Source organism: Mesoplodon densirostris, chromosome 15 (assembly GCF_025265405.1).
Source record: "Mesoplodon densirostris isolate mMesDen1 chromosome 15, mMesDen1 primary haplotype, whole genome shotgun sequence".
NCBI classification, from domain to species: domain Eukaryota; kingdom Metazoa; phylum Chordata; class Mammalia; order Artiodactyla; family Ziphiidae; genus Mesoplodon; species Mesoplodon densirostris.
Genome location: NC_082675.1, coordinates 925751 through 952259, shown reverse-complemented (window position 1 = coordinate 952259; position 26509 = coordinate 925751). Strand labels below are relative to the sequence as shown.

Genomic DNA, 26509 nt, shown 5'->3' with positions numbered 1-26509 from the left:
TATTCGCACAAAGCTGTGCACTGCAGCGTGAGTTATAGTGGCCAAAGGGAAATCAACTTACAGTCCATCAGTGTAGACGGTCGAATGAATTTCGAGCCATCCCTTGGATGGACTGTTACTTACCCAGCAGGCGAGGTGCTTACCAAGACCCCCAGCACCACGGGAAGTGACGGCTCAGGAGAGGGTAAGTGACAAGTCAGCAGGAAAATGTCACTATCCTACCACCGTGACCGGAGAAGCAATTATGTGTGAACGTGTGTGTGCATGCGGGTCTATGTGTGGTCTTGCGTGTATGTGTGTGTGTGTGTGCGTGTGTGTCTGGGTGGGCGGGTCTATGTGTGGTTGTGTGTGTGAGTGTGTACATGTGTCTGTGTGCTTGCATTTGTATCTGTGTGTGCGTCTCTATGCACGTGTGTGCATCTGTGTGTGAGTTTGCGCATGTGTGTGTGAGTGTGCGTGTGTTACTTGGGGGCTCGTTCCACGCTCCCCGGATTGGTGGGGGGACTGGGTGCTGGGAGGGGCCCCTCTGCCACCCCCAGAGCGTCCCCCTTTCCTCCGGGCTCCTCTGGCCCCACTGGTAGCCGACTTACACCCACGGTCCCTCCGCGTCCACCAGACACACTGGCCCGGATCTGGACTCCCCTGCGGGGGACGGGGTGCAAACCCTCACACGAGCTCCACGGCCCCTGGAAGACGTGAGCCGCGTGCGCCAAGGGGCTGCACTGCCCTCCCCGAGGCGGGGGTCCATACGGCGCAGCCAAGATGCTCCGCACCCGCACCCTGCTAGCAGCGCAGAGCCATGTGGAGACGGGGACAAACACGCCGCTGGTCACGGGTCCCGTTCTGACCTCTTCAGACCCGGGAAGCAGCTCCATTTCAGTGACAGGGTTTGCGCGTGCGGCCAGCCGCCCCCAGCATGCAGGACCCCTGGGCCCACACCAGGCCTGCGGGCCCCTCACTCCTTTCCACGTGCAGGGGAAGCCGTCTTTCTCCTTCTGTCAAGACTGAGGTACTTCCCTCCAGCAATCCAAGCCTTCTTTTCACTCCTTTTTCTTCCTTGAGCTTCAAGGATAATGAATGGTAGGGAAATTTCCTAAAGGAAATCTTCACACATCAGCCTCTCCCGGGCTAATTTCCCACCCAGGCTCCAGGGTGGGTGTGCGAGCTGCGTCCTTCAGGAAAAGGGCGGCGGCTCCGCGCCCAGGTCCGAGGGAAACGAGAAATCCCAGGGTGGTTTTCAGGAGAGACCCTTCCAGGCCTGCGCTGTCCCCGGGGATGCAGTTTCCCAGCCTGGGGTCAGGGTCTCGGGATGCGCAGGGTGAGGGGCTCCATCAGAGGGTGGCCGGGAGCCTTTTCTGCAGGCACTGGGGTGCCAGGGCTTCTCCCGAGGGGTCTGCTGCTGCGGGGAGGTTGTGTGAAGACCCTTCCCTGAGAAGGGGGAGAGTAGGGTCGTCCTCTGGATAACAACCTTGGAAGCAAAGGACCTCGAGGCTGCCCCTGGAGTCCTGTTCCTCCTGACCCTCCAGCTCGCGGGGCAAGTGGAGCAGGCTGCTGGGAGCAGTGGGGACTGTGGCGCTGTCCCTCCCGGGGGATCGGTAGATCCAGTGGATCGTCACCAGGTAGGAATGGGGGCCTGGGTTTTCCAGAATCTTCTACTTTTCAGAGAGTAGATATCAATTTCATGTGAAATCTCTTAAGTGTAAACATTGGTTCCAATTTCAAAACATACACGGTACAATCAAGGCAACACACTGTAACTCAGAGGCGGCCTTTTCTAGAACTTGAAGGACGCGGTTACGCCACTCTTGGCTCCCTGGGTGCCGTGCACACTGAGATGGGATTCAGAGTGACTTCTTCTCTCCCCAGGAAGAGGGGCTGGGGGGCTGGGGGCCGTCCTGAAGCATCACAGGCAGGCCTTTGAGAAAAAGATTTATTCCCTTTTAGTTCTGAGAAGTCTCCCATTACATAGACAGGTTATGCTTCGTTTATCTAGTCACCTGTTGGTGGACATTTGGGTCCAATTCGGGACTATTGTGAATAAAGCTGCCACCACAAACATTCGCAGCCGTCTTTTGTAGACGTGTGTTTTCATTTCTTTTGGGAAGACACCTGGGGTAGAGTGGCTGGTCATACAGGAAGTGTTTTTACCTCTTTGAGAAGCTGCCAGTTTTACAAAGTGGCCTTGCCGACGCCTCCTCCCACCGGCCGTGCTGAGCGTTCCGACTACTCCGTGTCACCAGACCCCGCTGCCACCGGTCTGTCTGTTCATTCTAGCAGGCGTGCAGGGCCCCTCACTGGGACACTGTGCGACTCCGTGGTGGGCGTTTTTCTATGAGTGTGTTCGCATTTTGTCTACCTTCCTGTGTGCAGTATCTGTTCAAGGCCTTTGCCCATTTTTTATTTGGGTTTTGGGCATCAGGGTTTTCAAATGCTCTCCAGGTAATACTAATAAGGACCAAAGTTTGAAACAACACACAATCTGGCCAGAGCATCCTTCCTGCAGCTCGGGGCATCCAGGCTGCTCTGAGACAATTTCTCGCTGGATGGCTCTTTGCTAATGGAGGGTAGGTGCCCGGAAGCCCCCGTAAGACACTCCTAGTGGAAGAGAGAGCTATCAAAGGCGCAGTGAGGGATGGTCTTGGTCACTTGCGGGCAGAGTGGCTTGTTTCAGCAGGGACACATCAGTTTGTACAGATGACGCAGGAGGGGTCCCAGCCCGAGGCCCTAAAATCCAAACCTCTACAGGGGGAGACCTGGTCAAGGCTCTAAGGTGTCAACAGATCCTGCAGATGCACATTCACTCCAGGAAAAAAATACCTCCATCCTGCTGGGCCCCCAGGAGGAAGTGGTAGCCCCACTAGATTTTGAAACATAGATTTCCCAGGGGCTCAGCAGACTAGGGAAGTGGAAGGAAAGGCTGCAAACTACAGAAGCTCAGTCAGTGATGGAAACAAACAAAGCAAGCCAGGTGCAAGAAACGACAGCGCAGGCAGGAAGGCAGAGCATCAGGGAGACAATGGGGAGTGGTGGGGATTTTGGGAACTGGAGACCACCACCCTGTTTAGACAGGGGACTGCTTCTCAGCCCCAGGGACTGCTGCCTTGTGAGAATGTGCACCTTCCCATTTTTATAAAGATGCTGGGCTGAGTTTTTTTTCTAATTTATTTTATTTATTTATTTGTGGCTACATTAGGTCTTCACTGCTGCACACGGGCTTTCTTCTCTAGTTGCGGCGAGCGGGGGCTACTCTTCGTTGTGGTGCACGGGCTTCTCACTGCAGTGGCTTCTCTTGTTGCGGAGCACGGGCTCTAGGCGTACGGGCTTCAGTAGTTGTGGCATGCGGGCTCAGTAGTTGTGGCACGCGGGCTCTAGAACGCAGGCTCAGTAGTTGTGGCACACGGGCTTCATTGCTCTGCAGCATATGGGATCTTCCCGGACCAGGGCTTGAACCTGTGTGCCCTGCATTGGCAGGTGGATTCCCAACCACTGTGCCACCAGGGAACCCTGGGTTGTGCATTATTTTTAAATATTTTATTTATTTATTTATTTGGTTGTGCCGGGTCTTAGTTGCAGCAGGCAGGCTCCTTAGTTGTGGCATGCAAACTCTTCGTTGTGGCATGCATGTGGGATCTAGTTCCCAGACTAGGGATCGAACTTGGGCCCCCTGCATTGGGAGCGTGGAATCTTAACCACTGCACCACAAGGGAAGTCCCTGGGTTGTGTATTTTTAACATGTGAAAATCTCTCCGTTTTCATGTTTGGGAACCGATTTAAAACAGAATAAATGCTTTGCAGGCCAATCTCTGGGGTCTGCGGAAGCGCCTGGGGTCTCTGTAGCACACACAGCACCTGTGGCCTCCAGGTCTCTGCCCCGCTCCCCGGCTCGTGGTTTTGACCCTTGTGGCGCTGTCCCTGCCTCTGTCTGTCTGTGTGTCTGTCTCTCCCTCGTTCTCTCTAGGTCTCTGTCTCCTTTCCCTCCCTGTCTCCCTCTCTGCGTCTCCCGTCCTCTCCACTCCATGACGCCTCCCCAGTTTTGTCTCTTGGTCTCCCTGCCCCCTACCCTGACTCTCTCTCCCTCTGTGCATCTCTCTTTCTTGTTCCCTCTCACTTTCCTTGGCGAGTCCCCTGTTCTGCTCTCTCCATGTCTGTGTTCCTTTTCTCAGTCTCTTTTACTGACTCTTTCTCTTTGGGTGTTAGCTCTGTCTGTCTGTCTGTCTGTCTCCCTCCCTCTCCCTCCCTCTCCCCTGCCCCCGCCCCCATCATCTCTCAGGTCACAAACTGGAGCCACTCCCAAGTTTCCCCATCACACCCCCATGTCCCTCTGCACATCTGGGCAGATGCTGCATGCCACCACATGTACTTCCCCACATGGCGCCAGGCCCTGGCTTTCTGCAGAGGAGCACCCCCGTCCCTCCAGCCCCCGAGGCCCCCGCGGCAGCCCTGCCCCACCGCCACCTCACGCTGTCCTGGCTCCTTCCAGGGCAGGCCCTGCCCCAGGGGCCCCGGGGGTCGGCTCACCTGATGGGCGCTGCCTCGTCACCGCGGTCCAGCCAGTCCTGGGGCGGGATGATGTACATGCACCAGAGGCCCCAGTTGTAGCCGTGGGCCGCGCTGGCGTACTGCTGCACCTCAAACGTGTCGTACTTGATGTTGTCGATGGCCGGCAGGACGATGCGCCGGCGGTCCTCCCGGATCCGCGAGAGGGCGGGCTCGGCCCTGCGGGGCGGTGCATGTCCATGTGGAAAGGCATGGATGCCAGGAGCCCCCGCCCCACTCCCCCAGGTTGGGGGGCCGGAGCCAGGCCTCCTCCAGGGAGGTGGCCACACCAGGGTCTGATGGCGCCTGCGGACGGCAGATCCAAGGGCTTTACCTCTGGAAGCCCCAGGGTCGCCTGGGCTGCAGAGCCGCCTGCCGAGGTCTCGCCCTTCCCGGGGCAGCCCGTGGCTAAGGACTGATGGACATCAGGGATACGGGCACACAATTGGGCCCAATCTCTACGGGGCCATCCTGGCTCCAGAGGCCCTGTGGGTCAGCTCGGTCTGTCCCTCCAGCGCAGCCCACTTCCCGGCCCTCCTTCCCCGCACGGGTGGCCATATGTTCATTTACAAGCATGAACTGAGGACCTGTTATGTGCCACACCCTGTTTTAACACACCGGAGTACATTCACGACCTAGAAAAGAAAAAAAATCCATGCCTCAGGGAACTTAGGACACACTGAAGGGACGGAAAGGCTACCAGGGGATGTTGTGCAGTGCACAGCCTACACAGCAGTACGTGGTGGCCCTGACTGGGTGGGGGTCAAGGGACAGACAAGAATCTATAAATAAATGATATAATACATTAGGAGGTGCTAGCTGTTGTGGTGGAAAAAGACAGCAAGTAAGGATGATTTGGAATTGCACTTTTAAATGGGGTGCCTGGTGTAAGTTGGCCTGGGTGGTGACCAGAAGGAGGTGTAGGAAGTAGCAGGTGGTTGGGAGAGCTGTGGGCGGGGGGGGGGGGGGGGCGGTGCTCCACGCAGAGGGAGCAGCCAGCGCTGAGCCCCTGGGATGTGCTGGTGCACTCGGGGAGCGGGCCAGGGGCCTGGAGTGGAGAGATGGGGGCAGTGGAGGCAACGAAGCCAGAGAGGAGAGGGACCAGAGGCCATGGGCTGTCGGTTGCGGATTCTCCTTGCAGGAGTCCAAGAGGCAAGCAGGTGCAGCTTGACCCCAGAGACGGCCTTGTCTACCGCAAGGATGAGATGCTGCCCGAGGGCCTGTCACCAAGCTGGAGTTCAACATGGTTGTGAGCAGGGCACTGACGGGGCGGCCAGAGAGACGAACGCTGCAGGGGGACAGGGGGCCAAGCTCAGGCAGGGACGGTGGGGGCAGGGTGGGGCTGGGGCAGTTCCCTGACCCTCTGCCTGGCAAGATTCACCACGTGGCCCGCCTTCCTTCCTGTGCTTCCAAGCGAGAGCCTGGTATTTACCTGCCTTTCAGCTTTGTGAGGAGGATTAATTAATTACTGTTAGCAGAGTGCTTCAGAAATGAAAAGCTCTCTGCAAATGCCACATCTGCTAATAAGGCAGGATCTTTGTGGAGGCAATTCTTGGAGGGGAGGGCTATTTGCAGATGGATAACCGGGTTTTCAGTTGTGAAAATTAAAGTTACACCGGTTTAAAGTTCCCTTTTGATGTGGTAGACTTGTGGTTCTCCCAAATGCCCTCCAAGTGCTCCAGGGAGTTTAACGTATATTAGAGGGACAGAAAGGCCTCCGAGTACAGCTGTGCAGTACACAACCTGAACAACAGTATGGAGTGACCCTGGTGGGGAGGGCAGACCGTAACACGTCATTAATGATAGACCGTGACAGGTGTCATGGGAGGAGAAGACTCGCTTGCTGAGGGTGGCAGAGGAGAGGGAAACGGGGGCCAGCAGGGGAAGTCAAAGCAGAAAGAAGTCGAATCTCGGTCAGGAACGTACTGGCAAAGAACCAGCGCTGAGAATAAACTCGTGGTCCTGGGGTGACTGAGATGCCACAGCGAGAGTGGAGGGAACGTGGAAGGAGAGGGCTCCACTCACCTGCCGACAAGGCACCAAAGCCCTGGTCCAACCAGAAGGAGCCGTTAGGAAAACCAAGAACTTTGAGAGACCCCGAAGGCCAGACCCTCGTGGCCCCCAGCTGGGGACACCGGCCAGGCGCTGTGGGGCTTGATCAGCGCGTCCACCACGAACGCCTCCTTATGGCATCCGCAGCCCTCGCATCTCCCCCAAGGGAGTATCTCAGTGAGCGTTTTAGTTTAGGCTTCACAGAGTTTGAAGGTATAATGTGGGAGATTTGATATAAAAACGGTGAGGTTTAGTTTCTCTTGAAACAGGGCAAGCTGCCCACCCACCGTGGGGCTGACTTTTCCCTGCGGCTCATCTGGTAGGTGCTGCAGGCTGCACCTGGGTGCAGGGCTCTTGCTCCCCGCCCACTGTAGACCCCCTGCAGACCCTCCCACTGTGGGTTTAACTTAAGGATCTCGAGACAGGATCATCCTGGGTGACCTGGGTGGGCCCTAAACCCACTGGCAAGGGTACTTAGAAGAGAGAAGAGGAGAGACACAGTCACACAGAGAGGAGAAGCCGTGTGAAGACAGAGGTAGAGATTGGAGGAATGCGGCCACAAACCAAGGGACTCCTGGCGCCCCCAGAAGCTGGGAGAGGGTTGAGCGGTGTCTTCCCGCAAAGATTTGTCCATCTGGAACCTGGGATGGGACCTTATTTGGAAATAGAGTCTTTGCAGATGTAATTCAGTTAAAAAGCCCAAGATGAGATCAACCTGGATTGGGCTGGGCCCTGAATGCAAGACGTCTCCTTCTATGGCAAAGGAGAGGGAGGTTTGAGATGCGGACACAGAGGAGAAGCAGCGTGATGATGGAGGCGGGGATGGAGGGACGTGGCCACAGCCCTGGGCCCCTGGAACCCCCAGAGCTGGGAAGGGGGGAGGCTCCTCCTCTAGAGCTTCCGGGAGGCGTGCAGGCCTGCCCACACCTTGACTTTGACTTCTGGCCTCAGAGCTGTGAGAGAGTGAATTTCTGTTGTTTTGAGCCACCAGCCTTTGGTCATTCATTATGGCGGCCCCAGGACACTCACGCCCTGGGTGACCCTCCCTTCACCCGCTCGTGTCCCAGCCCGCTCCAACACAGGTGGTCCCCTGGGGTCCTGGTTTGCAGTCCCAGTTAGACACTTGCCTGACGCCTGTGAGCCGGAGCCGGCACCGTCGGGTGCAGGGTGTGGCTTACAAGCATCACACGTGTAACCCTGGCAACAGTCTCACTTTGTAACATCCCCACTCAGCACCGGAGGAAACTGAGGTCCCCGCCCCCCGCCAGGGCCTCAAGCCCTCGCATCATGTTGGCGGGCCGAGCGTCACGCTGCAACCCTGCACGCCGGGAGCCTTCCCGGGGGGGGTCCCCCTCTGCCCTCCCCGCCTGCTGCAATTTAGTCCTCTCGCATCCACTGCAGGTCCTGGAGGGAGTGAGGGCTGCCGGGGGCGGGGGGTGGCGCCTTCCAGATGCAGGCGCCAGACAGGAAAATAAGGAAACATGCCAAGAGCCCAGTGGGCGCTTTCCAGAAAACTCTGAAGCACATCCTGCTGCTCTATCAACACATCCTCAGGCACCTGCTGTGAGAACATCAGCTCACGGCTGGCCTAGGGACCACAGGGTCTGGAGAGAGGCACCAGGACCAAGCCCAGCTCTGACGCCCCGTGTGGATGCCCGCCTCCCCTTTGGATGTGGATACTTTGCTGGACAGATGCCTCTGTTCTTAAAGCCTCGCTGGCCACCTTTGGGCACAGCGTCATGAGAGTCCCGGGTGGGAGAGCACAGACCCCTGGGTCCCACCCAGAGAGCGTAGGTCACACAGAGCTGCATATCCTGCGAGCTCTCGGGGGCTGAGGATGCTGCTGGCCTGGGGTCCACACTGAGTACTGAGGACCTGCAGGGCCCCTGCCTCCCCAGGACAAACACAAATCCAGGACAGGTGTCCCAGCCTTCCTGTGGGGCAGGCCCCGGGGCACTGCGCAGGTGCTCCTGAGTCACCGAGGTATCCCTGCCGCTCCCCTGGCCACATCTCCCTCCAGGTTTCTCATTAGAAGCCCACCTCACCCCTGCATGGATGGGTGGGAGAGAATGGGTGGATGCTTTGATCTAGAATTTTCCATAAGGATGAGAAATTGCTTCCAACTTGTGCCCTAGACTTAGGTCTCCATTAACTGAGACCCCACAGACCACGTGTTCATGCAGCAACTGCCCCCAACCTTTGTGTATTCCCCTGGCCTGAGGTCACATGAACAGCCTCATTTGACTGTCACCTGCTGGAATGACTGGCCAAATTCCTTTGGGGACAAGGTGGGGATACAGATCAATCTTCATATCTACGCAACACAAACAGGGTTCTGGGTCCAGGAGCTGGACATGGACTGGCCACGTGGCTGGACTCAGCTGCCCCCAGCCCTGCCAGGCTCATCCTCTTTGAGGGGGTCCTGCAGGCGCCAGCAGACCCCGCCGACCCCGCCCAGGGCCCGGCCCCGCCCTTACCAGCCCATGCTGAACTCCACGTGGGCGTCAAAGAAGCCCACGACAGGGGCCGTGGCGACCTTCCAGCCCTGCAGCCGAGCCCGGATCAGGCCTTCTCTCCTGCTGTTTCGGACGATTTTCACAAGGCCCGGGTACCTCTTGCTGACGTACTGGTCCAGGTTGAGCTTGAGTTCCACTGCGGGGGACACAGAGATATTTCGGGCGTGACACCTTGGGAGGGCCTGAGGTCACTGAGACCCACGGTCGTTGTGTGCCCTGGATGCATATTTCATAAACATTTAAGAGGACCCACCGTTGCTGGATGTGGGTTCGGGGTGCTGGGGGGGACCTCGGAGAGGTAAGAGCCCACCTCATGGAGCTGCATTCCAGCGGGAGAGACAATGAACTATCAAGCCAGACTGATTCAGACAGAGGCACGTGTTATAAAGACAGGAGAAAACGGGGCTGAATTACTCAGCTGTAGAAAGGAAGGCAGTCCATGGACAGATGGATGGATAAACAAAGTGTGGTCCATCCATACAATGGAACATGATCCAGCCTGAGAAAGGAGGAAGTTCTGATGCATGTTACTACGTGGATACACTGGAGGACATGATGCTCAGTGAAGTAAGCCAGTCGCCCAATGACCCATCCTGTGTGATTCCGCTTATTTGAGGTCCCTAGAGCAGACAAATCCACAGAGACAGAAGGCAGGGTGTTGGGTGCCAGGGGCTCGGGGAGGGTGGTGGGGAGTTAGTGTTTCATGGGGACGGAGTTTCACTTTGGGAAAGTGAAACTGTTCTGGAGATGATGATGATGACGGTTGCACAATGATGTGAATGTACTCAATACCCCTGAACTCTACACTTACTTTGTAAATGGTTAATTTTATGTTATGAGAATTTCAACTCAGTAAATTATTAAAAAACTGATGAGGGCGCAGGCGTCTATGTGAGGAAGCTCCCAGTGGCCAAAAGTGCAAGCAACAGAATAAGTCACAATAATAACAGACTTTAGCCAGTAGGAAAAAGAAAAAGGGGAAAAGGGAGTGGGCATCTGAGTGAGGCGGGGGCTCCTCCGGGTCGGCTGAGCACGTGCAGGGGCGGCCTGTCTCCATCCCTCCCCCTCAATCACCAGGCTCCAGTGGACGCTCCTGTGTGGGCAGCCCTGGTCCCAGGGGTGCCCCCAGCCGCAGCAGCCAGGGGTTCCAGGAGCAGCCTCCCTGTGCTCTGTCCTGCCCTCTCCAGGGCCCCGCAGGCCGGCGCCAGCCGCCCACTCCCTGCTCCCTTGACGGTGTCAGGGGGGGCTCTCCCCTGCATAGACACAGAGCACACGCAAGGCTGGAGCTCCTTCAGGCCCAAGGGCGGCACCTCTGCCATCCTGGAGGGCTCTGGGAGGCCTCTCCCCGCTCTCCTCCACCCGCCCCCGCCCCCCGAGGTGAGGAGGAGAGGCTGCTGTGATGGGAGAGAATGGGGACGAGGAAGGCCCAGCAGGCCCGGCTCAGCACGCCAGGACCTCGGTGTGGGGACTGCAGACGAGGGCAGGCGGGGCACCTCCGAGCCCAGGCTCGGAGCCCCTGTGCCTGCTGGGTGTGGACAGCGTGCTGGGCTGGACCGAGGCTGACGCAGGGCCACGCTAAGGGCCCAGGTTCCGGCCGTGAGCGCCAGTGCAGCTTCCCCACCAGCAAGGCTCCCACTGGAGCTTTGTCCAGGTACGATTAGCATATGGGAGAACTCAGCACGCTGGGGGGACTTCCTGGCTGGAGGAGTGGAGTAGCACCCTGCCAGGTCCACCCAGAGCCTCAGAATGAGACCTCAAGTGGAAATAGGATCTTTGTGGATATAACTAGTTCAGGATCTTGAGATGAAAACCTTCTGGATTAGGGTGGGCCCTAAATCCAAGGACAAGTGTTCTTAGAAGAAGAGAGACACAGACACACTGGGAAGAGGCCTCGTGAAGGTGGAGTCAGAGGTGGGAGGGATGCGGCCCCAAGCCCGGGACACCAGGGATGCCAGCAGCCGGGAGAAGCTGGGAGAGGCAGGAAGGAGCCTCCCCTGGAGCCCCTGGGGGGAGTGTGGCCCTGCTCACAGCCCGAATTCAGACTTCCGGCCTCCAGGGCTCTGACATGCTTCCCTCGCGGGGGGCCGGCCAGTCCCACTCACCATTATCACTGCTGTCGTCCACCAGGATGACCTCCTTGAGGAGCCGGGAGGGCGTGTGGTTGACCACGCTGTGCACGGAGCGCAGGATGACCGAGAGGGCTTCGTTGACAAAGATGAACACCACGGAGATCTGGGGCAGGTCGCCCGAGTAGGTCATCTGTCTGCACCTGCGGGAGAGACGGGGTTGGGGGCCGTGGTCAGTGTCGGGATGTGATGGGGAGGTGGGAGCCTGGGGCCCCCGCGGGACGCCTGCTGGGACCAGTTCTACATCCTGCTCCCAATGGAAGAGCAACAGCAATGCCACAGATGGGAAAGGACCGAGCGCGGCGAGAGGAACAGCACGATGACGTTGGTCCCAGAAGCTCCGGACGTCAAGGCCCTGAGCCTGAACCCCACTGTCTCCGTGCAGGAACTCAGGGAACCTGCACTTGTACGGGGTAAAGTCCCACTGGGATCACACGGAGCAGTTTCCCTTGATGCCCTTGGAAGGCGTGGAAGAGAGGTGAAAGGAATGGTGGTCATCTCACGGTGCAGTCCAGTGGAGGGCCTGGGAGAGAGCCCCAGCCCGGAGCCCATGTCAGCTCCTGAGGCCCAGCTCTATCTGAGCACCGGGTGGTCACGGCACAGGCAGCTGCTGGACAGGTGGCCTCTACTGGGTGGGTCCTGCACTTGGCAGGCACTGTCGCCTGAAGTGGGGTCTAAGTAGACAGTGCTGGGCTGCCCAGGAGGGCGGAGCGCTAGTGCCAGACGAGGGCTGCTGAAGTAGGAGAGATGTCTGCACGGGACAGCTGAATCGTGGCCTCCGCCTGACCTTAGCATCGAGGGTGAAATAGAAGGATGAAGTATCTTCTTCCAAAGGTCTTATCTTGGCTGTAGGGTTGTGGGGAGGGGAAAAGTTGGGGGGCAGGGAAAGCAAAATATTCCGTGTTGGGTGTGGGATGAGGCCAGTGAGTGGCTGTTAATGTAATAATACAGTAGAATAAGTTCACAAAGGGGCAAAGGGAGCTCTCAAAACTAGAGAAATGGGGAAAAAGGAACAAAAAATAAAGTAAGACAGAAGACACCCAATCAAGTATGTTGGCTGCTACAATAAATGCAAATAAACTTACTCTCTCCTTAAAATGGCAGAGGCTTTTCTTTTTTTTTTTTAGAGGCTTTTCAATGAAGTTAGACACATACACACTAAAGCACACTTATACATGCACACATTCACTCAGTCACACACAGCTCTGCTGTGTGCAGTTTACAATAAACACAGTTCAAATAGAGTGATTTTTAAATTAATTAATTAATTAATTATATAAATTTATTTATTTATTTATTTATGGCTGCATTGGGTCTTCGTTGCTGCGTGCAGGCTTTCTCTAGTTGTGGCGAGCGGGGGCAACTCTTCACTGTGGTGTGCGGGCTTCTCATTGTGGTGGCTTCTCTTGTTGCGGAGCATGGGCTCTAGGTGCACAGGCTTCAGTAGTTGTGGCTCGTGGGCTCTAGAGTGCAGGCTCAGTGGTTGTGGTACACGAGCTTAGTTGCTCCACGGCATGTGGGATCTTTCCGGACCAGGGCTCGAACCCACGTCCCCTGCATTGGCAAGCGGATTCTTAACCACTGCACCACCAGGGAAGTCCAGGAGTGATTTTTTTAAAAAAAGATTGGAAATATAATCAAGTGAGAAAGGGATGCCAGACAAATATCACCCCACCCTAAACCAGAAATTCAGCACAGATATCACACAGGATGAAGGAGGTAGACTAGTTATAAACCATTATCACACAGTGACCTGGCAGCTGGGTATAAAAGGCAAAACTACTAGAAAAGTCTACAAGCGTGCATCACCTTCAGACTGGGCAGACTGAAAAAGTATAGACCATGAAGGAATTACATAACGAATCCCCTAATTCCTTCTCGGAAAAGTTTTTTCTTATGCTCATAGGACATTTAGAGAAAGTGGTCATGTATTTGCAGAACAGAAAACCTCAGATTTTTATGAAGCAGGGATTTTACAGGCAGGGCCATGTCTGTGGGCGTGTGACCTGGGCAGTCCCACGGGGCCCACGCTGGGAAGGGCTCGCTCCCATCACAGCCTTCTCCTGTGTGCCCATGTGATTCCTACTCTCATAAGGTCATTAGATTAGTGGCCGCCCTGCCCCAGTATGACCTCATCTTAACTAATTACAACCCCATTTCCTAATCAGGTTACTTTCTGAGGTCCTGGGGGGTAGATGTGGACATAGCTTTTGGGGGACACAACTTATCCCATAGTCTGTTATTCTTATCCCACACCTGGAGAAAGAGTTTTATTTGAAGGTGGGGAGGTTATTGCAGTTATCGGGGGCTGATGGACGTGGGCCAGAGCTGTCTGAGAAAAATAACCAATACTGGGGCTAACCAATCATGATAAACAATAACTACATCAACCAATCATGAGGATAACTGATCATGGTGATAGATAATAATGATGATAACTGATACAGATGATAACCAATCATGCTACTACTAATGGATAATCAATCATGACGACAACCAACCAGGATGAGAGCAACAGCTAAGGGCCCCTGGCACGCAGCACGCGCTCTGCTTTCCCGAGCAACCCTAACAGGAACCTAATATCCCCGTTTCAAAGATGAGGCTCCTGCGGGGTAACGCCCCCCTTCCATAGCTCACGCTGGCGTCAGAGCCGGACCCAAGCCACCAGCTGCAGGCAGAAATGGTGCTCCTGCCCGCCCTCCCAGGCTGCCCTCCAGCCCCTGCTCACAGCTGGGGTTTGAGCGCCAGACTTCACGATGGACAAGAGCCCTGCGTCATTGTCGCATTGATATGGGCTGCAGTGTTGCTGGGGAGATTTCATTACTCAGAAAAGTGCTTTCTGACAAGAAAACTTCACTCCATTTTTCTGTAGAGGAAAAAAGCTGGAATGCACAATTTTCATGAACTTGCAAATTGTGTAAAACAGGAAAAACGCCACCTTGAGGAAGGAAATACATGTTGAGAGAAACTGTGGCTGCAGCTGCATACGGGAAGGTCGAGTTCGCAGGTGCCTTTGAGGGAGGGGCTGCAGTGCCCCACCCCAGAGGCCTGGTCTCTGCCCTCCTGTGCCTTCTCCCCAGCTCACCATCCTTAGGCGTCCTCACGCGGCTCCTTCAGGGTCTCTGTACCCCCAACACAGGCCCCCCAAGAGCTGCTCCTTCACCGCCATACCCCAAGACCCCAGAGCTGTGCACACAGTAGGGCTTACGAGCATTTGTTGACAAGGGGAAAGAAAGAACAAGAACGAGTGAACAGGCTGCCACGTGGGGCCAAGTCCTGTCACTCATGGCTCCCCCCACCCCGTCTCAGTGTGAAGCATCCTCAGCTCAGCAGGAAACTCCACGTGTGTCCAGGGCTTGGGGGAAGCAGGTGGACTCGGGGGGCATGGGCGCTGTCACCTACTTCCTCTCCCTCCACGAGCAGGTCAGGAGGCAATGGACCTCTCAGGCTTGGCCACTGGGCCACGAGGCTCTATCCTAAGAGCTTCCAACTGGTAAGAGCCAACTCCTGCTGCCCGTGGAGAAGCCTCCAGCGTCCATAGCCATCTCCCGGGGATACACCCGCGCGAGACACCCTTCCAGGGGCTGGGGGCAGGACAGGGGTGTGCCTGCCTGCACAGCTTCCACCTGTGGGGCACAGGGGAGAAGCAAGGAAACAGGATCTGACTTCAGAGAGGGTGGGCCTTTGGAGTGACAGAACGGGGCAATGGGGTCAAGAGGGCTGGGATGGGGAGGTGTCTTTAGACCAGGCCGGGGGGAGCTGTGGGGAGGTGTCGGGAGCCCAAACCTGCGTCATGCTGCTAGGGCCGCCGAAGCAAACACCCAGACATTTATGGTCCCACATCCTGGAGGCGGGAAGTCCGAGATGGAGGTGTCGCAGGGCTGGTCCCCCCGAGGCCTCTCTCCTGGGCGTGTAGATGGCCGTGTCCTCCCATGTCCTCCCGTGTCCTCACGCGGTCGTCCCTGCGTGTGTCTGTGCCCTGATCCCCTCTTCTAAGGACACCAGTCCTATGGGGTGAGGACCCACCCTAGGGCCTCATTTTGCCTCCGTCACCTCTGTAAAGGCCCGGTCTCCACACAGTCACATCCTGAGGTCCTGGGGTCAGGACTTCAACCTGTGCATTGGGGTCGGGGGACACAACTCAGCCCCTAACGAGACCCAAAGGCTAAGGAGGGCCCAGCCAGGCCAGGACCGGGGCCGTCCAGCGCGGCAGGAGGGTGTGGGCACGTCTCCCATGGGGCGATGCGCTCTCTCACTTTATTCTGTTTATCTACACGTCACAAATCACTCCCGTTAGAAACATATGCAGCTTACAAATGGTTGTTTAAATTAGAAATCGTGCAATATATATGGCTCATTTTTGTCCAGCACAAATTTGCATAAAAATAATCTGTTCTCCTTATAATATAATCCCCTTCTCAGTTGAAAACAAAATTGGTTGTGTTAAATATTGAGCAGAGGGAATGCCCTGGCGGTCCAGTGGTTAGACCTTGGTGCTTTCACTGCTGTGGCCTGGGTTCAATCCCTGGTGGGGGAACTAAGACCCCGCAAGCCGAGCGGTGCAGGCAAAAAAGATAAAAATCAATCAGTAAATATTGAGCAGATCGAAGGGGATGTTCCTCACACACAGGGAGGTCTGATGTCAGTGAGGAAGTAAGAAACCCACGCCTAAAACCCCGTGGAAGACAAAGACGATTACCATCCTCCCCCTGAGCTTTTCTTTACAGTCTCTGACCCTGGGCACCTGGCCAGTAGCGCACTTGGACTTGACCTTAGGCCGGAGTCCTCCTGTCCTGCCTTTGCACCCGCACAAGCTCCTGTGGCCGCTGGGTGGGACTGTCCCACGATGTCCCTGCTTCCCTCCTCCGGGCAGGAGGTGCTGTGTTTCTGGGTTTCCTTCTGCACCTGAATCGGCCTCAGATTCAAGGCTCAGTGTCCTCCCCACCCTGCAGGGACTGTCCCTGCGCTGAAGTCCGGGAGGCACCCAGTGGGGCAGGGGAAACGAAACTGGCCGCCACGCTGCAGCCCTGGAAGAAGTCGGTCTAAGCGGAGCCGGAAGGTTCTCCTCTGTAATTGAAAGCCCTGTTCCTGTCCGACAGAAAATAAACCACGTTTATGGTGATTGGAAAGAATCAGAGGTCAGCAAGAGGGCGGCTCTGAGAGCTTGTAAACCTGGTGACCCAGGGTGGGCCCCAGGAGTGGGGCAGTGGCTGGGATAGAGGGACTCGGGCCCTGGGGCAGGAGGACCCCATCGGCCCCTCCAGAGCCTCCGGAGGTGGAGGGAGACCCCGAGCACTCCCACACGCCGAGGATCTTGGTTCACCGTAAAACTGAAGGAAGACAGGTGACACACTTTAAAGGTTTCAATCTGACCGAGTAACATGTCTACGTTCAGACTTACAGTCAACAGGTACAAGTCAGGAGAGAGCCAGCCGACATCTCCCTAAGCCCTCCCTCCTGCTGCCCCCGACCTGCTCCCCTTAGCGATGAACACGGTCCCTTTCTGGCCCACCTGCTCTGGCAAAGCCTTGGCCTTGACTGTGGTCTCCCCCGCCTCTCCCTTGACCCTCTTCCTGGATGCGCTCACCGTCTGCTGAGAAAGGGCACGGTCTCTAGGATGTGCGAGCTGGGCCCCCTCTGACCTGACCTCTTTGTCTGTTTCCTCTTGCTCACTCAATGGCCCCACGTGGCCCCAGTGCTTCCAGGAGCACGCCGGGCCTGCTCCTGCCTCAGGGCCTTTGCACGCCCTCCCCCACTCGGCACACGTCTCCCCCACGCAGCCACGTCACTGACTGCTCTTTCTCCCCTGGGCTGGGAGCCCCCGGGCAGGGCCTCTGGTTTGTCAGGTCACTGCTTCACAGCATCTAGAACGGCAGACACTCCATGGGCTTCAATCCACAACATCTAAGAAGCTTCCAATCACAGCTCCTGGTGGAATCAAAGGTGGGGCATGAGGTGCACATTAAAAGCTGTGACATGTGTCAGAGCTCTGAATAATTTTGTGTGAGGGAAACGTTAAAAGTCTAAACTTGAGCCTTGAGCTGAATTTGAGGATACATGTGCACGTACCACATGGGCACGTGCATGCCCACACTCACACACACCACACACACCCATGAGCCCTTGATAGGGCTGTGCCCCCGCCCCGCTTGGGGCATCTGCCTTATTTGGGGGTCTCTCCCGTCCTGGCTGAGCCACGTCTAATCCATCCAGACCAGGGTTTCCCAGTCTCAGCCCTATGGACTTTTGGGGCTGGATAATTCGGATAATTCTCTGTTGTGGCAGTCGTCCTGTGTGTGATACAGTGCTTAGCAGCATCCTTGGCCCCCACCCGGGTTGAGACAGCCCAGAATGCCTCCAGACATCTCCAAATGTGCCCCGGGGTGAAATCGCCTGGTGAGAAGTCCTGGTCCAGGATCTGGGGTCTGGCCCTGGCGGGGCTGGGATTTGGCAACTGTTCCAGCATCATGAGGCTCCCGGCACCCAGCCCGGCGTGCCCAGTGACTGATTTTAGCTGGAGTGCAACCCTCCCTAGGTCCCTTCCTCCCCCTGAAAGTCGAACTCCAGTCGAGTCCTGTCCATCCTGTCTCAGGCTGTGGACGTCTGCTGTGGTCCTGCACAGTCTCTTCCTTGTCCCCCATAACATGTGTGGTTCACCCCCCACTGTCACATTCTAAGTCACTGGGTGGAATCCCAGCTCCTGATGAAGGAGGGGGATGTGACTGGGTCTGAACCAGGCAGCTCAGCAATAGGCTCAGGAACAGACACACAGTCAGAGCCATGGAGAGGTTGGCTGGGGCCTTGGGGAGATAGGATGTGAGGCTGGAGCAGCTGCATCCATCTTGCATCCAGTGGTCAGGATGAAGCCAATGAGGCCAATAGCAGAGCAGAGAGATGGTGAGATGCCAGGTCCAGATGACATCAGCTGAGCCTCAAATCCAAGTCTACACGAAGCCAGTGCTTCCTCCAGGCTTCGTAGTTGCAGGAATAATACATTCTCTCCCCGTCTCTCCCTTTCTCTCTCTTTTTCCAGCTTAAGCCAATTTGAAATGGATCTTCTGTCAGTCCTGATCCTGCACAGGTCCTGACATGTGCATGATGCAGGGACACACTTGTGAATGCCCCTCAGGAGGGGTCTGCCCAGTCAGCCACACCCCAGACCAAGCCAAGAGGAGAAGACAAGGGACCAGTGGGTCCAGTGCTCACAGAGGTTAGTCTGGCCACTGCCTTGGCCATTGCACACCCTGTCTCAGGACGTCCCCATCCAGGCGAGCTGGGGGCTTTCTCACATTGTTGGTAGAGATGACACCAGCTGCTTCATCCTAACCCTGTCCTTGTCTAGGACACAGACAGTCCCAGCTTGGGACCTCGGCTGCCTCGAGAGGAGGAGAGAGCCAACTGCCAACCTCCTCAGCTAAATTCTCAGCAAACCCCATTCTCTGAGACTTGGGTGTCCCCGCCATCCTGAGAGGCAAAGACTGAGCAAACTAAACACTGGAGGGGCTCTGAGAAGGAGCAGGAAAGCATCCTTGCCTTCCATGGTGCAAGGTGAGACACACAGACAACCCAGGACACATGAGGGGATGTCTGTAGGGGGCTCTGGGAAAGAGTCCTCTGTTCTTAAAGAGGGACAAGATGTAGGAACATATTTATTCTAGCCCTTTGGAAATTTGACCTGTGAAGACGTGACGCTGAGAGCTATGGCGACCATATTGTGACCATGAGGAGAGAAGCCCAATGCGCTGAGCGTGGCAGAGCAGAGAGTTGGGAAGAGCCCAGGTCCCTGACGATGTCACTGAACCACCAATGAACAACACTGCCCCCCCACCCCGAGCTGTGGACTTCTCACCATCGGAGATCAGGAATCCTAGTATTGTTGCAGCCACTTCAGACTTGCTAGGTTTTTCATCTGAAAGCGTTCTGAGTGACACAGAACATCCATTCTTTTTAGGGAAATCCCACTCCTCCCTCGGAATGTCATCTAGCCCTTGTACCCTCAGACGTCACCTCACGACAGTCTGAGATGGGTGCTGTGGCAGATCACACTTTCCAAAGATGCTGCAACAACCGCCCCCAAGTCCCCGGGGACTTTGCCACCCTCCCTTTGAATGACAGTGGGCTCTGCCACCCCTCACCAACAGGATACAGGGAAGGGATGCTACGTGTCTTCTGAGCTGAGTCACGAAGAGCAACAAGCCTTCGTGTGCTGGGACTTTGTTCCGGGGCCATGTGGCCCCAGAGAGGCAACCGGCCTCTGCCCAGGCCGCCACGCTGTGAGGAAGCCCAGGCCACACAGAGGGTCCACGCGTGGGTGCTCGGGTGGACCGTCCATCTGCTGCCAGGCGTGTGCACGATGGCCCCCCCAGATGATTCCAGCCCCCACCGTTGAGCACCGCATCACACCTTCCCAGCTGAGGTCTCAGGAAGTACTGCTCAGAGAGGCTATTCCCCCTGCGCCCCATCTGACCTCCTGCCCCTCAGTACCTTAAAACGTGGTTTAACGCAGCTGACTAAGCAGCAGTCGTAACCAGGACAGGTTCGTTCCCCAAAGCCCGGCGGCTCTGTCCTTTTCTTGGACACCCACTGTCCTGCATCGTGCTGGGTACACGCTGGACGCTTCCCGCACGGTGCTGGGTACACGCTGGACGCGTCCCGCACGGTGCTGGGTACACGCTGGACGCTTCCCACAGGCTGGCCGGCTTCACGCCCGCCCCATCAGGTCAAGGCCGGAGGAGGGGCTGGGCTGTGGGCCCCAGAGAGGCTCTGGCTTGGCTTCGCATGTGCCATCTGGAGCCGGAGAAGCAGGACATCCTCAACCACCCAGCCGTTTCACGGAGGCTTTATAAACCCACGCGGTTTATAAACCCACAGAGCAGCCCGCGCGGTTACGAGCTCTCGAAGCCACTTCCGAGGCCCTGACTGGGATGCGTCGCACGCCGCATCCCAGCTGGCCTCTGGGGAAACGGGGCCATAGCAGCGACACTGATGGAAGTTGGTGGGGACGCCCTCTGGGCCGCTGGAGAAATAAATGCAGGATGGAGCGGGGGTGACGTGGCAGTGGCCTCCCGGGGGGCGGCAAGCTTTGCCTCTGACAACAGGACACACATCCATCTCCTGCCAGAGGAGACGGGTCTGGGCTGAGCACAGACCCAGGAAGCTGTACCATCGGAAACCGAGAGGGATGTTTCTGGGAACGGCTGTCAGGAGGGGGTTCTTGGAAGCGCGTCACCGGGGAGCGGGGATGCCTTCCTGGCAGCAGCATCTGCCTGCTGGGTTGACATGCTCCTGCCCTCTTGGGAACATCGGTGCGAGCCTGGAATCCCAGACCAGTGCATCCCACACCAACGCCTGGCATTCCTGCCAGCCCAAGGCAGAATCCTGGTGGGCACAGAGACAGGGCAGCCCCACGGAAAACCGGCACAAGAGAGGCTGCCTGGGAAGGTGGGGAGGAGGGAACCTGAGCAACGAGAAACGCCAGAGCCTCCTGCTTTGGGGTCTTGTCTTTCCCAGCCTGAGGCCACCCATCCGTCCAGGCAGCTGGCTGCAAGACCTCCCAGAAACAATATGTACGTGCACACACCCAGATGTGCATATACTACACACGTGTTCAAGCACACGTGCACACAAGTAAAACACTATGCAAATACACATACATACAACTGCACACACACAACACAGATGTACACACGCGCATTACACATGCCCATGATGCATTCACACGCATGCACTCACAGGGCACCTTACGCACAGCCACACTCTGTGGAGACATTAATGGCTCATATTTATTGGAGGAGCCTGTGCGCGGAGCTAAGGCTGAGTAAAGATCTCAGACTCACTCTTCCACACCCAGGCCCTCACTCACAGCTGCGGGCAACCCACACGCACCTTTGGAGAGACACTTGGGCTGAGATGCATGAGAATCACTGCACCACATGTTCAAGGAGAAATGAGCACACACGCCACCCTCAGAGCTCAGAGCAAAAGCCGGTCAGAAACAGAACACTGGACCGTGCACAGAAAGGTCCCTCACACACACCCCTCATAGGAGCCCGGTGGGACTGTAACACGTGGGGTCGTGCGCTCATGGGCACGGTCGCCGTCTGGCTGCCTGGAGGCCTGCCGGTGCCCAGGAGAGCAAGTGGACTGCAAGGGTGGCCAGACCACACATCCCTGGGTGCAGTGCTGCAGAGGACCCCTGGGCCCACCTGGAGTGTCTCTGCCTGGGCAGTGAGGTCCATCGGGGCCCAAGTGTGCGACCTTCAGGGCCTGTGACCCCCAGCCCCTCCAGAGGGCAGTCCCTGGGGTCGCTGGGCCAGAGGCCGACGACCCGTCCCATGCCAGGGTCCAGCTCAGCACAGATGTCTTCTGTTGCCCCAGCAGCCCCAGCAGGGCCCTGAGGATCATCAGTGAGCCCTTAGGGTGGACAGTGGAAGGGAAGGGAGAGGCGGGACCCCGGCATTTGCTTGTCCGGCCCCCGACGGGATCTGGGGCAGCCCCACATTGAGTGGACCCTCCACGGGGCCCTTGAGTGGGCTCCCTCTTCCCAGCAAATCCCCAGCTGAGATGGAGCCACGGGGCAGGTGGCCCCCGATTTTCCTGTCTGGCTTTGTTAGCCTCCAACCCTGCTGCAGGGGGACCAGCTGGCTCTAAGGAAGAGCCCGGCGCACAGGAGGGTAAGCGGGTGGGGGCTGTGCCCCTCGGCGAGCATCCCAGGCCGAGGAGCAGGCTCAGCTGAGGGGCCCCCGCCCTCCCCAAGCGCCTCCTGCCCTGAGCTCCTAGGCCTGGTGGGAAGGGAAGGGGGTCCACCGGCTGCAGCGGGAGGAAGGACACCAGCCCGTCTCCCTGACAGCACCTTGCTTTCCATCCCGTCATCTGGGACCCTTGCCTCCACTTGCAGACCCTCAATGCCAGCGGCATCAGAGCCCTCACGTGGAGCCGGATTGGCACGTGGCATGAGGTGCCTGCTTCCAGTGCCTCGCGATCACCATCCACTAAATCCGCACTCATTGCGCTTGACCGTCGAGCCATGCTCGGCAGAGACGACTCTTACGCACTAAGACTTCTCCGACACCTAATGGGGGGGCATCACTGCACGGGAATGCAGGACGGGGCCTCGGACAGGGCCGTTCGTTTTTATGATGCTGTTTAATTTGGGTTTGCCGGTCTTCCTTCCATTATCCCGTGGGCCAGTCTTAATAATCAAGATCTTTGTTATGTGCTCTGTGGCATAATTAAAGCCACCGCTTAATCAGAAAAGCTATCTACCTGCAGACAAAGGGAAATCAATAATGTATCTAATGGAGAAAGGTAGAGAGAACTTTGGTTGGAGAGTGGATGGAATTGCCAGTTGAGGTGGGAACACATGCCCACACACGTGTGCCCGCACACACACGCACACGCTCCCACACCCGCGTGTGTTTCTGATGACTACACCTGCCAGATTGGATGGATGGGCTCCGGGGGCTAAAGGCTGTTCAGGAAACCAAACTCTGAAAGTTTCAAACGGGCATAGACGGAGCTTGCATGTATGTATTTATTCATTTAATCTTCTATGAATATTTCCTGAGGGGCTCCTAAGCACCAGGCACGGCCACCGGTGTGTGACAACGCGCAGCTGCTGCTGTTTGCGGAGCGGAAGTCTCCCCAGTGCCCGTGAGCGAGCCTCGCAAGCCCGCACGTCAGCCTGCTGCAGCGCCAGCGTCAGCGCGGGATCGTCGTCATCTCATTTCCTGCCGAGGCCCCTTGGAAGGCCTCGGCTGGCAGTGCCGGGTCAGGGACTGGGGAGCGGGCTGTCGGGTGGGCCTGAGGCGGCCCCGGCTGGCCGGTCTCTGAGCGCCGGCTCTCAGCGCCCGGCCGCATGGACGCTTCGCCGGAGCGCGCGGGGGCTTCCTCACAACGTGGCGACCCCTGGTCCAGGGCCCCTGCCAGGCTGGCAGGGAGCCCTAGAGCTCCACAGCCTCACCTCCGCCCTCCTCGACGGGATGACCAGCCTCAAAAGCCCCCCTGATTGCAAGGGGACGGGCGCTGTCTCCACCTCTTGATGCGGGCAGGGCAAGGTTCCAGACGAGGGGTTTGCATCCACCTTTGGAAAATACGATGGGTCACACCAGGTGACGTGAGGAAGGTGAGGCTCTGGGGGAAATCACGCCACACAACAGGGTTCAGCCAAATGCAGGCTGCCTCCTGGATTTGCAAATAAAGTTTTTTGGGGCCAGAGCCATCCATGCCCGTTCATGTACCTATTAGCTGTGGCTGCTCTCACGCGGCCCCAAAACCTGAAACATGTACTATCTGGTTCATGAAGTAATGAGGAACATGCACTGGTCTCTCACGCCCATTTCTCAGACACGGAGCTGCACCCTTGGAACCTCCAGGGCGATGGGCGAGGTCGGAGCGTTCATACTGAGCTCCCCAGTGCCTTGGGAGCCCCTGGCTGACGGGAGGGAGTTTTGTTCTAATCAGGCAACTCTGGGTGGGCTCCTGGTTGGGGACTGGTCACCACAAGGACCAAACCACGATTAGAAGTTGGCGCTTTCAGCCCCTCCTCCCCACCCTCTGGGGACGAGGGGCTGAAAGTGAAGCTAAAAATGGATCATGCCAACGTGATGAAGCCTCCGTAAAAGCCTCTAAATTACGGGATTTGGAGAGTTTCTGGGGTCCCAAACACATCCAGTGCCAGGAGGGTGGGATACGCCAGCTCCTCAGGGACAGACGTTCCTGTGCTCAGGACCCTCCCAGACCTCCCGCCATGCAGCTCTTCTGGCTCTTCCTCATGTCCTTCATCACGTCTTCATTCTACAACAGGCCAGTAAACGCAAGTGTTTCCCTAAGTTCCGTGAGCAGTCCTAGCAAGTGTCTGAAACCAAGCAGGGGTCAGAAGTGCTGGGGCAGCCTGGATCTGAGGTTGGCGTCTGAGCCCTGCACCTGTGGAGTCCGATGCTGACTCCAGGCAGATAGTGTCAGAACTGAATCGAAGTGTAGGACGCCCAGCTGGTGTCAGAGACTTGGTTGGTGTGGGAAAGCCCCACACATCTGATGTCACAAGTGTTGTGAGTGTGGCAGTCTTGTGAGAGTAAAGAAAAACAGTGAGGTTTTTACACGTGGCCGTTTTCAGGAAAAGTTTTCTGAGACCGCCCACTGCAGAACATCAGGCACAAGGATATTACATTTTACTGAGCAGCTTTTTCACCCACTGCTGCACTCCCTGGGTGCCTCAACATCCCTCGTGGGGTTCCTAGATTCTGCCCCCATCCCTCTTGAGGATGTCACCAATTTCCTTCCAGGATCCTGACTGACCCAAGGGCCGACTTGAACACAGGCAGAGCTGAGGGCTAACAGCAGCAGCCCCTAGATCAAGCCGTGCCTGAAAGCCTACCCTTCAGGGCCTGAGCCAATAAATTCCCTTTTTTTGCCTAAGCCGTTTCAAACTGGGTTTTAGGTCTTACCAGCCCAGCCCCCAGAATGGTAGACAATAAGGGGAATTCCTGTTGGAGGACTAAGCTTCAGGGAAGATCTCATTTCCAAACGTAGACGACTGGATGCCTGGTCATGCTCATGAGGAGACCCCAGTTCCTCGTCAGAAAGGCCCCTGGGGGACTGGAGCCCGTGTTTTAAGCGAGGCTCTCATGAGGGCTGTCACTGCTTTGAATAATCCCCGTGATGCAGTCCCCTGAGCGCAGAGGGAAGCTCTGGGCTGAGTGACAGCGGCAACAAGCTCCAGAGAGGCCCTGGACAGAGCCTGCGGGACAGGAGGGGACTGGGGGGAGGGGCGTGAGGGGCGGGGCGTGGGAAGGCCCCTTTCCACTTCTGATTCATCAGCCACATCGCCCATGGGGGTAGGAGGGGTGGTCTGCACATGTGCCCGGTGCCAAAGCCTCCTCATTTCTTTTTTGGGAAGAAATGGGATATAAACAACCAGGTAAGTAACCAAATAAAATCCACATTCTCTAATTCAGGGAGGCAGAGAGCTCTGCCCTTTTAAATCAGAGTTTCTGTAAAGCAGGTTTCTATCAATTAAGGCAGATTGTAAAGGTCAGCTCTTTCAAAGTCCGCCCTGATGTCTTCTTTTGTGACGTGAGACTGACAACCGGGGTTGATCACTCTGTCAGGTTTTATTTCCTCAGGCTGAGGTTTCTTACGGGGCATCTGAATCCTCAAAGGGAAAGCCAGAACCACTCCTGCTGCTTGAGCAAATCCCAGGCCCAGCAAGACATGGGAGGCGAGTGCTCCCGGGGACAGGAGAGTGTGCAGTGACACACCACACACATCGGGTGGAGCCCTTTCAGCTTAAAAAGCAGAAAATCCAGTGCAAATTTGCTTAAGCAAAAAATTTAAAATATATATGTGTATGTGTGTATACTAATTTACTACACAGTCTAGAGGACTTATTTTTTAAATTTATTTGTAATTTATTGCAAGTGGCTTCAGGGACAGCTGGATCCAGGTGCTCATAGCACTGGAACCCAGTTCCTCCCCACCTCCCATCTCTGCCATGCCCTGCAACGGGATTTTTTTCTTCGGTTTCACAAGTGCGCCCTGGGAGCTCAAGCTCTCCCCTCATGATGATAAGATAGTGCAGATCCCCAGGCTCCTAAACTTGCAGTTTTACTTCTGGGGAAAATCCTGATTTTCCCCGCCATGGCCTCAGGTAATTCCAAGGCTCACGCTGGACTGGCCTAGACCATGTGATCTCCTTGAGCCAATCACTGTGGCTGGTGGACTGTGAACTCTGATTGGCTTAGCCCTGGTCATGTGACCCACCCTGCAGCAGGGGTGGGAAGTTGCCATGGGTCCCCACATGGAAACAGGGAGCTACTGCCCAAAGAAAGAGAACTGGATTTTGAGGCAGCGAAAGAGAAGCGTCTGCTACACGCAGACGCACATCTGTTCTGTAAGCGCCGCTGCTCTGATGCTGGGAGATGCGGCAGGACCGTTAGGAGACCTCTGCCCTTGGCCCAGGGCTCGGTGGGGTGGGCTGGACAGTGAGAGGTCTGGTGGCCTTGACCCCTGTGAGCTGGGACTGCTCTGAAAGCAGGCCCTGGGGGGATTCAGGGGGTCACAGAGAGGCTTCAGCTTCATCATAATTTGGTCATGACTGGACTCAAGCCCAATGCCCACTGGGCAAGGTGTCCAGCCATGCAGAGGCAGCGTGGAGGGGTTCTAGAGGGTTCTGCAGAACCACCAAAAGAACACGATCTCTGGGAAACCGGGCAGGAAGGGGCTTTCTTCAGTTATGACAACAAACGCCATGAGGTGAAGGAGGAGACGCAACAGGAGAAC

General features: G+C 56.6%; 1 protein-coding gene across 1 annotated transcript in view; it reads right to left on the bottom strand.

The window, feature by feature from the left end:
• GALNT9 (polypeptide N-acetylgalactosaminyltransferase 9) overlaps window positions 1-26509 on the bottom strand; it is a 94338-nt gene that overhangs the window by 39685 nt on the left and 28144 nt on the right. The window contains exons 3-5 of the mRNA XM_060118483.1: window positions 11207-11373; window positions 9066-9240; window positions 4519-4716 (exon numbers count right to left, since the gene is read on the bottom strand). Of these exons, the coding sequence (XP_059974466.1) occupies window positions 4519-4716; window positions 9066-9240; window positions 11207-11373 (540 nt within the window). The remainder of the gene's footprint in view (window positions 1-4518; window positions 4717-9065; window positions 9241-11206; window positions 11374-26509) is intronic.